Source organism: Triturus cristatus, chromosome 7 (genome assembly GCF_964204655.1).
Source record: "Triturus cristatus chromosome 7, aTriCri1.1, whole genome shotgun sequence".
NCBI classification, from domain to species: Eukaryota; Metazoa; Chordata; class Amphibia; order Caudata; family Salamandridae; genus Triturus; species Triturus cristatus.
The window spans coordinates 325,469,722-325,483,639 of NC_140590.1; the positions used below are offsets into that span (position 1 = coordinate 325,469,722).

The 13,918-nt window shown below is 42.9% G+C and overlaps 1 protein-coding gene across 1 annotated transcript in view; it reads left to right on the forward strand.

The window, feature by feature from the left end:
- Positions 1-13,918, forward strand: part of LOC146809583 (T-cell-interacting, activating receptor on myeloid cells protein 1-like) — a 41,163-nt gene that overhangs the window by 1,121 nt on the left and 26,124 nt on the right. Inside the window, exon 3 of the mRNA XM_085616426.1 lies at positions 7,012-7,302. Coding sequence (XP_085472552.1) covers positions 7,012-7,302 — 291 coding nt within the window. The remainder of the gene's footprint in view (positions 1-7,011; positions 7,303-13,918) is intronic.

Here is a 13,918-nt window from a genome sequence, read left to right on the forward strand (position 1 = left end):
TATAGATTTATTTGCCCTATAGAATATTTGGGATTTCTCTCAGTGTGAAGGCTGAACTCCTTTTCTGTCTTTTTTCAGTCACTCTACGCGCCGCTTAAACCGTTCGGTCTTCTTTCCCTGATTTTATTATTGGCTTACTTGTAACTTGTGCCACTTTTTCCCTCACCTTTGTTTTCCGCCCCTCTTTATTTTAATTTCCCACTTTTTTTTTCTTGCTACGCTTTATTTATTTCATACAATCTTCTTTTTTGCTACACTTTTCTTCCCAACGTATTATAAATGTGTTAGACTTACTTCCCCCCAAATTATGTTTTGACTTTTGACTACTTATTTTCTTAATTTTTTCTCTTTTCTGTTATTCTCTTTCCTTTTTAATCCTTTCTAAATCTCTCTGCTTTATATTCTTGCATACATTACCAGCTTGTCTTCTTGTTTCTTTACTTCTCTGTCGTTTTTGCTGCCTCATCGTTTTGTTTCTTTCCTCAGTTGTATGTCAGATTCTTTTTCTCCTTCTTATTTCTTTTTTCTTCCATTCTTTCTTCTTCCAGCCTATTAGTCTCGAATAGTTTATCTTCCCTTTCCTTTCTGTTAAATCCACTTCCTCTATATACCATTTTCTTTTTGCTCTCTCTCCTTTTCTGCTTCTTATTTTCTTTCTTTGCCGCCCTGACGTCCTCTCATACTTTGTCTAGATCTCCATGTATCCTGGACTTTTTCTTTTCTTGCACTTTATTCTCCTGTAAAAATCTGCCACTTATGTGCAAGTTCCGTAATATACATGCAAACATAACACAGTGGGAGAGTGCGTATAGTATATAGAGCAGCATTAATAACCAGTGGTGCACCCTTGAGTTTGTGTTCGATTTAGACACAAATGCTGTCATACATGTGATCTTTACAGATTAAGTGAGACTCCATGGGACCTTTCATTTACCCTTACATACCTTTGAGAATAGGCCCCATAAGGTCTCAAATGGGAATAAAACTGGAATATTGGTTGAATATTCATATACAATTTGTACAAATAGAAAGGACTGTACCTTTGCACTTTCAGTAAGAGTGAGTTGGACATGTCTGGGCAGATTCACAAAGGCCTGTAAGAATATGTAAAACAGTGCTCCTGAAGTGTTATTCCACATTTCCATAAATGCTTTTGTGAGTCGCCCCTTAAGCATTTAGATGTCCAAGTTTGGACTTCTATGGCCGTAAGGACAGGCTTTCAGGAGGCCTGCTGATGATCCAGACGATAGAGATTGAGATTTAGGTACAGTTGGGTCATGTGAATATTCAGAAACCCTAGCATTGCTCCACTATTGAAGTAGTACATGCTCAAGAGCAAACTATATGATAGTATGAAAAAGCCAGAGAGACTATAGACTATTTAAGAGTTGTCAGCTTCCTCAGACAAAATCTTTAAACAAAAAACAATCTGATGTTTTCGGGTGTGTTAGCATGACACATCTGTTGGACTACTTCTGCAATGTAATTGAGCAATGTCGGGATTTTGCAGCTGTCAGGTATGCCTAAGATTGTCTACAGACCTGAGCTAGAAATCTGCAACAGTTATATGTTGACTGATGTACGCCTTGAAAGTTTTTTTGCATTCCGTTTTTGCAAAAATTTACATGAGTGTATTTTCGAATGAAGAGATCGGCAGCACTAATACAAATGCACGCGCACTAGGGACAACATTTTACCTGTGATGAAGCCCCTTGCACAAATCCTCATCAATATTGGGGCAGATTTCTAGAAAGGAATTTGCTTCTTCCCTTGACAGAAGTAAATCGCTGACCTTACCCGTGGCTGGAAGGAGTCAAGGCAAGTTTATGTTCATAAGCTCACACGGCATTCCAGTTCCCTACAAATTTACCAAATGGTGGATTGGCTTGAGATAATCCTGCAACTCCCAGAATGCATTTGATTCTTAAGGACTATCCAAACCCGGAAAACAATATCCCTGATGACCTGGAATAATTTTGTACATTTAGGTCTGTAGACCAACCCCTGATTTTAGATTTACTCATACAAAACTTTGGAGTGAATAAATCCATTTACCAGTGCTAAACTAACTTTTCCTGAATCAGAAAAGTAGTTTTGAACTCGCAAATAAAGCTATTTCGGTGCGCAAGTCTAACTTGGTTACTAACTATGTTTATTTATGCACTTTTAAATAGCACAGGCGTTATCCAGTGTGACAGCATTTACAACTGAAGTAGCACATTAGAAACGAATATTAAATTACACCAGCAATACAGCTAGAGTGTCAGTATGCAAGCAAGTATGAAGTTAAATAAAGTATCATACAAAGTCAAGGGTAAGCAGTAATATAAGGCTAGTATAAAATCTTAAGGGCCTGATTACGAATTTGGCGGTCTGGGAGTGGGCCGCCATGCCAGCGCCCCGCTCCCATACCCCCAAAGTTGACTGCTGCCTGCCCACCAGAGTACGAGTTTCCTCGTTGACTGGCGGTCGGACGAGCGGCGCGACAGGCCCACTGCGGTTCCTATTGAAAAGGCACCACAATCGCTTAAGGCCATTCCTACAGGGCATGAACTGTGTCAGTCCATGTCATGCAGGAAAGGGGGTGCATGAAGACCGGGGGGCACAACATGTGTCCCCCTGCATGCATCCCCATGCACAGGGGCAACAGGGGGCCCTGTAGGGCCCCTTTGTTTCCCCACTGCCAGCCCTTTCATGGTGGGCTTACCACCATGAAAAGGCTGGGGGTGGGGAAACTCGCAATATCCTTGGCACTTCCACACATATTGCTTCCCCAGACCGCCGAAAGACCGCTAGGGATTGCGGATCCCTGGCAGTTGTGGCTGTCTCAAAATGGTCCGACCGTTCTACTCGTAATAAGGCCCGCTGGTGGGGCGGTCCCCGACCACCCCCGCACCTCCACCATGGGTTCACCGGTCCCTTGTATTCAGGCCCCAAGTCCTCTGAAATCTGTAAGCCATATCGCAAAGATCACAGTTGAAGGGTGTTGAATTAAGAAGCAAGAAAGAGGAGTGGAGAGGCTCTAGATCAAAAGCAAATATCAGCGGGCAGTGACCTTGTCAAGCAAAAACAGTTTGGGTGAGCGGTACTGACAACAGTAATGAATTGAGGTATCTTTCAAAGTGAAGAGCTTTCTGTTTGAACCAGAAGATAGGAGGGGATGTAGTGGTACATAATCTCGGAGGTAAAGAGTTCCAGATTCTAATAGCTCTTCCTGAGAAGGATGTAGCAGTAGCGCTTTCCTTCTTAAGGTTGACAGTTCTAGCAGTAGTGTTGTAGTGTAGTCTACATAAAGGAATGCAGAGAGCATAGCTTGGCCGTTTCTACATAGCCCTGGCCTCAATGGGAAGCCATTGACACATAAGACGTATCAGTGTGATATGGTCAACCTTTTTGGTGTCAGAAACAAATTGTGCTGCAGCATGTAGTACTGCTTTTAATGGGGCAATATACACTTTGAAAAACCAGCTAGGAGGGACTTACAATAGTTGATCCTTGAAAGCATCAGTGATTGAACAAGAGTCTTGAGATCTTGTTCTCGAATGAAGTGCCGAATCCCCTAGAGCAGATGCAATTGATAGTGTGCACACCTAGTCCTGGTGTTGATAAGTGACTGTAAATTGAGTCTCTTGTCAAGTATGACTCCTATCAATTTACCACTGTTGACGATGGTAGGTTTGGGATGCTAAATAGTCCCTCCCGTATTTACACGCAGTGATGAATGAGATAAGGAGGTGAGGATTTTGGTGATTGACAGTCATTCAGCCTTGAACAGATTGCAGGGTCTGACTTAGGTGGGAGATGTCATTAGACGAGGAGTCCTTTAGATATATTTGTGTATGATCTGCATATGGATGATAAAGGATCCCAGATTTCTTTAGTATGACTCTCCCAGTGGTTCGATGTAAAACCTGAAGAGGAAAGAGACCAGAATGGATCCCTGAGGCACCCCTTGTGGTAAGGCAACCGTTTTTAGGTCTCGCCTGGTGAAAACAGCGCACAGCGCTGCCCTCGCCATGCGAGGACTTTTTGCAATCAATTCAACATGTGCACGCGTACAGAGGGACAAAGATGGCGTCGGGCTGTCCACATGCGCATGCAAATGCATGCGCATGTGGACAGCCAGACGCCATCTTTGTTTTACCTGAGAGAGAGAGGCCTTGGTAGTCCGCGCTGCTCCTTCAGCGAAGCAGCTTCCTTTCCGGTGGCACTCTCCTGTCCTGAGCACACTCTGATCTTTTTTGCGGGCATAGTGAAGCACCGGTCGTTAGAAGGTACCGGGCGCTTCCTTGGGACTGCTTCCTCCGGACGAGGCTCCCTGTTGCCCAGCAACCCGCGACGCTGGGGCCAATCCCAGCGCGGCTTTACCCGTGAAGTATGCGGGTGAAGGGAAACAATGCTCCTAGGCCGGCGGCGGTGATTAGGATCAGTAGAAGTATCCACCGCTTAATCCTGATGTCCAGCTGGTATGTCACAGGCTCCATGCAGTCTGTACAGCTCTCCCCTAACTTTTGCTTGGACGGTTTTGAGATAACAGGGGAATCCCTAGAGAGCAGAACCCCCATGTCTTCAATCATTAGACCAGCATCCCTTGCACGGCCAGTCACACGGCCTGCTCTCAGAAAGGCAGACTTGGCCTTAAGAAATGTAACAACAACACTGAGTTACACTAGAAATAACACGTGGTTATTTTCCATCTGAATTGTATTCGTCTTATCGACCTCAGAAAGATGAAAGGCTGCTCAGAACCCAAGGATATGAACCCTTGACCTGCACAGTAGACACAAATCTCTGTAGTGGTCGCTCAACTCACTGAGTTACCTTACTGACTTGTGTACTGTATGAACTCAGCGCTGACTCTCTGGATGTTTTTTGCACACTTGGGTTGTGGAATGTCTGTGTTTACATCTTATTAATTCCACAGACTTGGTGGAACCTGAGAGCGGAGGCCTCACCTGTGAGTCTCGCAAACACTGTACAGTCATACACACTTTCCTAAGCAGCAATAGTTTTCTTGATTGTGTAATCACTGCTGCAGTGGTCAATCAGAATTTGAATCTGTTGAGTAATTCCACTGGAAGGCCTTTGTGCAACATTTTAAAGAAATAGAACAGGGAACCCTCTTCGCTGCACCGTGATAATATGAAAGGAGGGTCAATTTCTACTGGTCAAGCTAGTTCCATGAACTGTGTACAGCGCAGGACAGGGCCACGTGGCATGGTTTGCAGCATCCGGCTTTAAGATTACTGCACTGCTCTCAACTTGAGCCCTCCTGCAGCTCCCTGCTCAATGTCTTGTCTTTGGCGACATTGGAACAGCGCGTGCACTGGGGCAATATTACTTATACTGGACCCGAATTCCCAAAACCATTTGAGCAATTTGTGTACCGAGGTTCAACGTAGGGGCACACGTGTAAATGTACATTTGAGAATCCAAAAATGTGGATATAAATCTGAGAGATTCACTCACACCTACTTGTCCATGTGAGTAAAGTGTATCCTCTAACTGGGAAATGGGTGTTCTAGAGCGGGAACTCTCTAAGAACATGGAGTTGTCGGTATTCAAGAACTTTTCCATAGTCTTTGCAGCTATAATTATGTTAGGATGACTCCAGAGACCCAGCCATGGTGGAAAGGGGTTGGGACCACCCACAAATGCATGGGTGTGTTTGGGGAGTGGGTGTGCCTTGGCAATCAAGTTTTGAAATGTATTTCCGCTACTGCCTTAAATTTATGTATGCATAAATGCACATTATATGTATTTGTATATGCAAAGATGCTTTAGCATTGGGCTGAATAGGAATTCACAACGCAATGCGAGGAACCTGCGACTGCCTCATCTTTCTGAGACTGCCACATCTTTCTAGGTGTATTGCTGCACTCACTTGTAAATACCAGAGCAAGATGAACAAGCATTGGCATAGACAGTAGGTCTCGCCCTTGGGACATTATAAGTGTTTAGCCATGCAACAGTTGATGTTGCACCAAGGATATTGTGCTGCATGATTAAATACGTATACGGTCCCAAAGGCGAGACTTATTGGCTATGCCAATGCTTGTTGAGAAACTGGTGTCTATTTTTAACCTCTACGATCTGTCCGTTAGTCAAAGTGAACCATTTGAGGACCACTCCATCCATTCCTGTCCGATCCTTGAGTGTCTTCAGACGCATCCAATGATTTACCGTACTGAATGCTGAAGATAGCCAAGAAGGATAAGGAAGGAGGCAGGAGATGCCTGAATCCATGATGTTGAGTTTTCGACTTGGAGCAGCGCTGTTTCTCTGCTACAGCCTTTTCATTCACTCTTTTAACACCCATCAAACATGCACTGTCACTCAACTATCACATGTGCAGTCGGATTTCACATGCACTGTATGTATGACAAGTGCTAGGTAACAGAGAAGAGGGCTCTGGATGTAGATTTGGAAGTATAAGCAGTTATTTTACTGAGTCTGATCATCTTCTCTTGATCTAGCTCAGAAGGGCGGGTGAAACTCTGCTCCACTCACCCATCCGCGGAATAAGCCTCCCTCTGAACTGCACTTTTGCTCTCTGAACCGTTTCGACGAATGTTATTGGCTCGAATAAGGTGAAGCGGCTCATCAGCACACACTGGCTCTGTTTTCACAGGAAAGAAAAACTGTATAAACTCGAAGGATCTTTATGCAAACATCCCAATTGAATTAACATGTAATAAAATTATTTTAGGACTTTTTAGTGAACAGGCCCAGCACTTACAAACATCATGAAAGTTATCTTAAAGTCTGGAAAAAGTTAAAGTATTCATTTCAAAGTTGTAAAAACTTCTTGCACTTCAATGTCACTACCTAGAGAAGAAACAAAAATCACATTTTACTGGGATCTAAAACTCGATTAGAAATCAGTGGGAAGTCTTTTCTTTCAAAGTTCGGTTTAAGATAATGATGGTGATTGTTATACACTTGGGCAGAGGTGGGCAGACTGCGTTTACCTTGGAATGTTTTCCCACCATTCTTACTTCTGTCTTGTAGATCTCCCCGCTCCCTCCATCACTTGGCGGGTTGACCCCAGTACAGGGGCTGCATATGAGATAGACTGCTCAGCGCCAGGAGAGTACAGAGGCTGCCAGTTCAGACTGTTTCGAGAGGGCGCTCCAAAGCCGGTGAGAGTCAAGAAGGCCCCACATACTGATCACAGTGTGGTCTTCATTGTTGGTAATGTCACCCTGGGCCCTGGACAGCAGTACAGATGCCAGTACTCAACACGAACATCTGGAAGTCTGAAATACTCCAACATCAGCCGGGCTGTCAATGTCACCCTCGGTAAGTCCAACTGACGGAGAGTACCAGAAATTCGTAAACAAGCATTGGCAAAGCCAATAGGTCCAGAAAATGCGAGAGCTATTGGCGCTGTCAATTTCAATGTCTTCTAGCCATGTTGTATAGCAGCGCAGCTGCTGTTCAGCATGGTTGAAGGCATGGAAAAGAGTGCTAAGTATGGCCATGTCATAGGGCTTTTTACCGGGCAGGAGGGGCAGGACAAACTATACAACACAGGGGCGGTGCAACCAACACAACACGGGAGGGTGTGGACGGCGGGTGGGTAGAAGGTAAATAACAAAGGCATTTAGTATTTGCTAAAACATTCTCCACACTTTGCATAAATGTTCCAAGCCTTGTGGTTAGCTGTGCCACATCACACCAACTGTACTTCCTGGCCTCTGGATTTAGGCAACACCACACATATTTTCGACAAGCCTAAGTCAGTTCCCTTACAACAGATTGCCCATGTAGATACCAGGGTGAATGTGACAGGTTAGGGGCCCGTTCTGCCTTTGGCCTGGGGCCTTGCATATTTCAACGGATCAGCTTTTGAAGTAAACATTTTGGAATCCCCAAGAAAACAGACAACACGAACAAGGGCAGGCGGGTGGCAGATGAAACAGGGACGTTAAGAATAAGAAATGGATGCAGCAGAGGGGAAGGAGGGATAATAGTGACATGAAGGTGTGTTGAAGGGGTAAAAAGCGAAATGGGCGGGAGATGCGTAGTAGAAGAAAAAAGCTACATAGACAGGGATATGGGAGGTGGCCTGAAAACACAAGTACTCTTCAATTCAATTCAAATGATCTTTATTCGGATATATTAAAAAACATCCATAAAAGTACATGTAAATCACAACAATCATAAAAGTACATGTAAATCACAACAATCATCCCTATAAAACAATAATGACAAGCATTGTTAGCTATAACATGTGCAAGGGAACAACCATTGGTGCAAATATGCAATGTGCAAATAATGCAGAAATAGTACAAACTTATCAGGCCGTATTCATTGTTGCTCAAGATCGGACAGCGAATTGAAAGAAACGACTAACTCTAAAAATTACATCCATAAAAGTACATATAAATCACAACAATCATCCCGATAAAACAATAAAAACAAGCATTGTTGGCTATAACATGTGCAAGGGAACAACCACTGGTGCAAATATGCAATGTGCAAATAGTGCAGAGATATTACAAACTTATCAGGCCATGTTCATTGTTGCTCGAGATCGGACAGCGGATTGGAAGAAACGACTAACTCTAAAGATTACATCATCGGAGCTTAACAACAATAAATCTCTAAATGCTAGGATAAAATCCGTCAAGGCACGCTCTCTAAAATACGGGATTAGGTAATGTTTGGTATATTTTACATAGAAACCACAAAAGAATGTAAAATGTAACAGGCTTTGTTTGCCGCCTAGGTTACAGGGACAGCTTAGATTTCCCAGATTTTTAATATAGCCTAAGGGGAAGCAAACTAATTTACAATACTCCCGTCCCTGAACCGAAACAGCAAACTCCTATTCCATCTACCCAGTTTCTTTCGCAGGTAACCCTGGGGCATATTGTGGGGCCTACCACATGGTTCCTGAATGGGGATGTACCTAAGGATGGCTGGCTTTACAAACTCAGTCTTTTCTCTATTTCCTTGGTACAGGTCATACAACGCCCTTTTTACTAAATTCTTATGCATACGATCAATAGTTTGGGGTGCTAAAAATAGGTGCCCCATCTCCACGCTTACTAAACTTTTCTCGACTGCCCTGAGCCAAGGTATATAATTGGCCCGCTCGCTCTTTAGGCAGTCCGAGAAAATATCACGGGTCAAGGAAGCAGCAGGATTACGCCATATTTTCAGCCAAAACAGAGCGAGTCTACATTTTATGAAGTCCTCTATGTAGGGGAGATTCAGTTCTCTGTGGCACACGTAAGATGGGGCCGAAATGACCCCCCCCAAAACCTTCCTACAGAATTTATTCTCTTCAATCTGTATATTGTTACAGTTCGAGTATCCCCACACCTCTGCGCCATAGGTTCCTGTTGGTAAGCACTGGGTTCTATAAATTTGTAGAAGTGGCATAATAACCTCAGCATGTTTAGGTTGATGGAGGATGATTATAGAATGAATAGCTTTACCCAATTTATTCCTCCCTCTGGCAACATGAGGTTGCCAGGATCCGAAATCGGAAAACAACAGGCCTAAATAAGGAAAAGTGCAAGTGCTATTTAAAACATTGTTCCCTGACATGATGTAACGAATTTTATGTTTCTTTGGGCCGCAGGACATTATATAGGATTTTTTAAAATTAGTACATAAGCCAAGATCGGCCATGTATGAGACAAAACCTGAAATTAAAGTGCGCAGTGCATTGGGTGTGCGGCCCATAAGGACTGCATCATCCGCATAAAGGAGTGCGGGGAGTGGTTTGCCGTTAATGTGCGGAACATCGCTAGTTAGGTTACACAAGGATTTGCTTAATTCATTTATATACAGAATAAAAAGCAAGGGGGCCAAGACATAGCCTTGTCTGACCCCCCTGCCAATTAAAATCTCACCCGAAACCTCACCATCATTATTTATTCGGACACGGGCTTTTAAGTCACTGTGTAAGTGGGCCAAAAAATAAACCAAGGGTTCATCTAAGCCATAACTCAGCAAAACTGACCATAAACGGGAGCGGTTAACAAAATCAAAAGCAGAACTTAAATCCATAAATCCTAAATACAGTGGGGATTTTTTAGCAATGGTGTATTTGGCTAATAATAAATTTAAATTTAAGCATTGCTCCACGGTCCCTACATTGCTTCTAAAGCCTAGCTGGCATGGATGTAGGATCATATTTTCTTCAGCCCAGGTTCTGATCTTATTAAAAATAACCCTGCCTAAAATCTTCAAAGTATTATCGATTAGAGATATTGGGCGATAACTGCCAGGGTCAAGTCTGTTGCCTTTTTTGAAAATTGGAACGATAATACTATTGGACCAAGAACCTGGCAGTGGAGTGTTAGATAAATTATTAAAGATATTGCACAATAAAGGTGACCAAAATTCAGGCTCTGATTTGATTAAGTCAATAGATAATCCATCGGGGCCAGGAGCTTTGTTCCCTGCACTTTGTGAGATGGCATCTTCCACCTCCTTTATAGAAATATTCAGTGTCATAAGGGGCTGAGAATTTTCCATGGAAGAGTGCGGTGCCGCGTAAATATTTGAAAAATGCTCCACCCACACATCCCCTAATATATTACAATTTATGGGGGTGATATTAGATCCAATTGATCTCAGATTCTTAACCTCACTCCAGAACCCAGCAGCATCCTTCATTGCCGCTGTGCGCACAAGGGATTCCCAATGGGCTTTTAAAAGCTCTTCAGATCTTGTTTTTAAGGTACGCTTGTATCTAGACCTCAGAGTCGTCACCAGTAACTGGTCTGGTGGTTCAGCTGTGAGGGCAACCCTTAGTTCCCAATTTGCTTTGGAACATGAGTTGTCGAACCACCTTGGATTTTTGGTGTTATTGGCTGGGACTGGTTTGGAAATCTCCTTTTTTATAGCCTTACACAGCCCTGTAAATGCCTCAACGATATCATGTCCAGAACTATCAGTAGATAGACAGATGGATATTAATGAAGGATGCGTCTTTATGATGCGAGCTAAACCCCCTTATTGTCAATCCCCTTCCAGACCACCCTAAGTTTGTCTGTTGACACTGATAAGTTTTTAGCCCCAATTTCTCTACGGTTCACCACTTTTTTAATAGATTTAAAACAAGATAAAATAGGGTGATGGTCACTATATATGGTACTAACCACTGCGGCCTCTAATAAGAGGTCCACGAGCAGGGAGGTTATGAATACATAATCTATTGTGGTTGAACTCCCACGCCCGACATAGGTGGCCACAGGACCTTTATTTGCAGTAGTATTTGCCTTCTCCATGACATTAACTAGGTCCCGTGTGGCTAGATGGTTAGACAATTCTTCACCTCTTTTACAAGGGGGGGTTCTGGGATAAATGTGTGCGTTAAAATCTCCTCCTAAGCATATACCATCAAGTTTACCATACTTTTGACCGTCTACAATTTCATCGATAAAATCAAACAATTTTATAAAATTAGTGTTGGGATGTGTTGTGAAATCGTTGTTATAGAAATTATTTAGACATAATTTTATCCTACTAATATAAAGCAGGGCCTGAAAACTCATGTCAATAGTTTCCAACGGTTCAATTTTAACTTCTGCCCCGATTTTGACCCAAATGGATAGTCCCCCACTAGGTCTACCCATGACCGGGATCGGTACAGTTTGGTTATGACAACTGTAGCCCTCAAAAAGTAAGGAACTAGTGCACCAAGTTTCTTAGAACATTAAAATGTCAAAATTGATGACCCAGTCTGCCCAGTCCCTGATTTTCAATTTCGCATTGAGACCTGCAATGTTCCAACTCAGAATTGTGAATTTATGGTGCAGTATGGGCGTGGCATGGGTAGTTATTTTAGGATGGAGTGACAACGCAAGCGCTTTAGTGCCATTAGACACCGTTGAAGTGGGGTAAATTGACAGTTCACCCACAGGGCCAAGTGTATTAATATGATTTCTGGTTGCTAAGTCTGGGGTGGTAGCTGATGGTCAGTCCAGGGAGCCCAGCTCAGATAGTACACTGAATCTATTTTGCAGTGGATAAGATGGTAGAGCAGGACTGGGTGGTCTGTGGTGGGGTCTGTAGAAATAACCCAATGGCAATGGGGTTATGATGGTAGGAGGGCAAAAATAAGTATTGTTTCTGCCAAGAATAGATTTAACTGTGGTGGGGTTTCTGAAGTTAATTACGATACAATCTCCTGTCATGTTCTTGAATGATGGACCAACCCAAGTACTCTTATGGAGTGCTTGAAGACAAATCAAACAAGCATTGGCATAGCCAATAGGTCTCGCCTTTGGGGCCGTATAAGTATTTAGTTATGGAGCACAATATCCTTGGTGGAACAACATCAACTGTTGCATGGCTAAACACTTATAAGGTCCCAAAGGTGAGACCTATTGGCTATGCCAATGCTTGTTTGTTGACTGCCATTTTTAAGTACTAAAAACCATAGATAGATAGATAGATAGATAGATAGATAGATAGATAGATAGATAGATAGGCACAAACAGAAACGTGAGCTGAAATAGAGAGGAGTACCGGACAACATTGATATACTGCACACTATTAGCATACACGCACACACACGCAGCACCTATCTATAGAGATGACTGAAATATTCACAGTCCAGCTAGAGGAAAGGAGAAGAAGACTGAGCGAAGCAGGGGGATAAATAGGAAGAGAGGTAGAGGAAGAGAAGACAGGAAAAGAACAGAGAGTGCAGTAGAGAAAAGGAAAGACAAATAAAGAGGGAGAAGAAAGGAGGAGGAACTAGAGAAAGAAAATGGGAGATAAAAAGAAGAGAAAGATAGAGAAAAAGAACAAGGGGAAATATAATAGAAGGGTGCAAGAGATAGAAAGATAAAAAGAGGAGAGAGTATGTTCATAATTGCCTAGATGTGTTCTTCGAGCTCATTTGCTTGTTTTTTGCAAATGCGTTGCGCTGTTTCTATTGTGTTGACCATCAAGTCACGGCTGCATTTCGTGCTAATGCAGCTGAAGCCCTTTTTGTATTCAGGGTCTGTAAAAATAACTGGGACGTTTTTAACCGGCAAGCCCCAGGGAATGGTACCTGCTTTAAGGTGTTCTAGTAGAAAGTAGCCATGTAATTCAGTCCTTATATGTTTTTTCCGTAAGCGTATTAGTTTATCGGATTCATTTTGTTGCTTGGCTGTGGTACTCAAAGAAATTGTAGAGAAAGGAGAGGGATTGGAAATTAATTCTGTATATGCTCCTCTGTGAAAGAGTGTGTCCTTCTCTGACATGATATTCAAGTGGTGACAGCTCCCTGTGGGCTGTGCCACGAGATTTTATAAATGCGTACGCTTTAACAAATAATGAACTTAGTCAGAGCTCCCTCGCGAGTGGCTACCCGCTCTTAAATGTGATTAGAAAAAGGGTTTTGGCAATCAGCATCATGAGACTAGTTGGCAAGAAAAAAGCTAATAGGATTGATTTAATTTAAATGTAAAAAATGAACAGTTGAATAAAAAAATAGCTAAGGTTACTGAATATAATTATTCAAGAAATTATATACATTCAAAATAAAGGTTAACTAATTCATCAGTGATGCCCCCAAAATTATCTCTTTGCTCTGGATTGTACAAAAGCATGAACAGTGGTGGCTGCACTGCCTTAATGACGATTCAACAGAAGTCGCTTTCAATCTGTCCACTAGATGGCTGGCTGGCTGGCTGGGGAAAAGGAAAGCATCGGGGGCTGTATTAGTCAATACTTTGTGCATCTCCAGGACACTTTAGCAGTACAGAAGGGGCCGCAGACAATTGTGCAGCCCCTTCTGTAATAAAAGCACTGGCGCACACCGACTCCGGTGCCATTGCAAGAGGGTGTTCCCTCATTTGCATGGGGACGAGTCACCACACAAAAGAGGGAATCTCTTTGCTTCTGCGCTCGTGCCGTATTATGGACACAGGTGCAAAGGCAAAGAAGCTGTCTGGAGGAG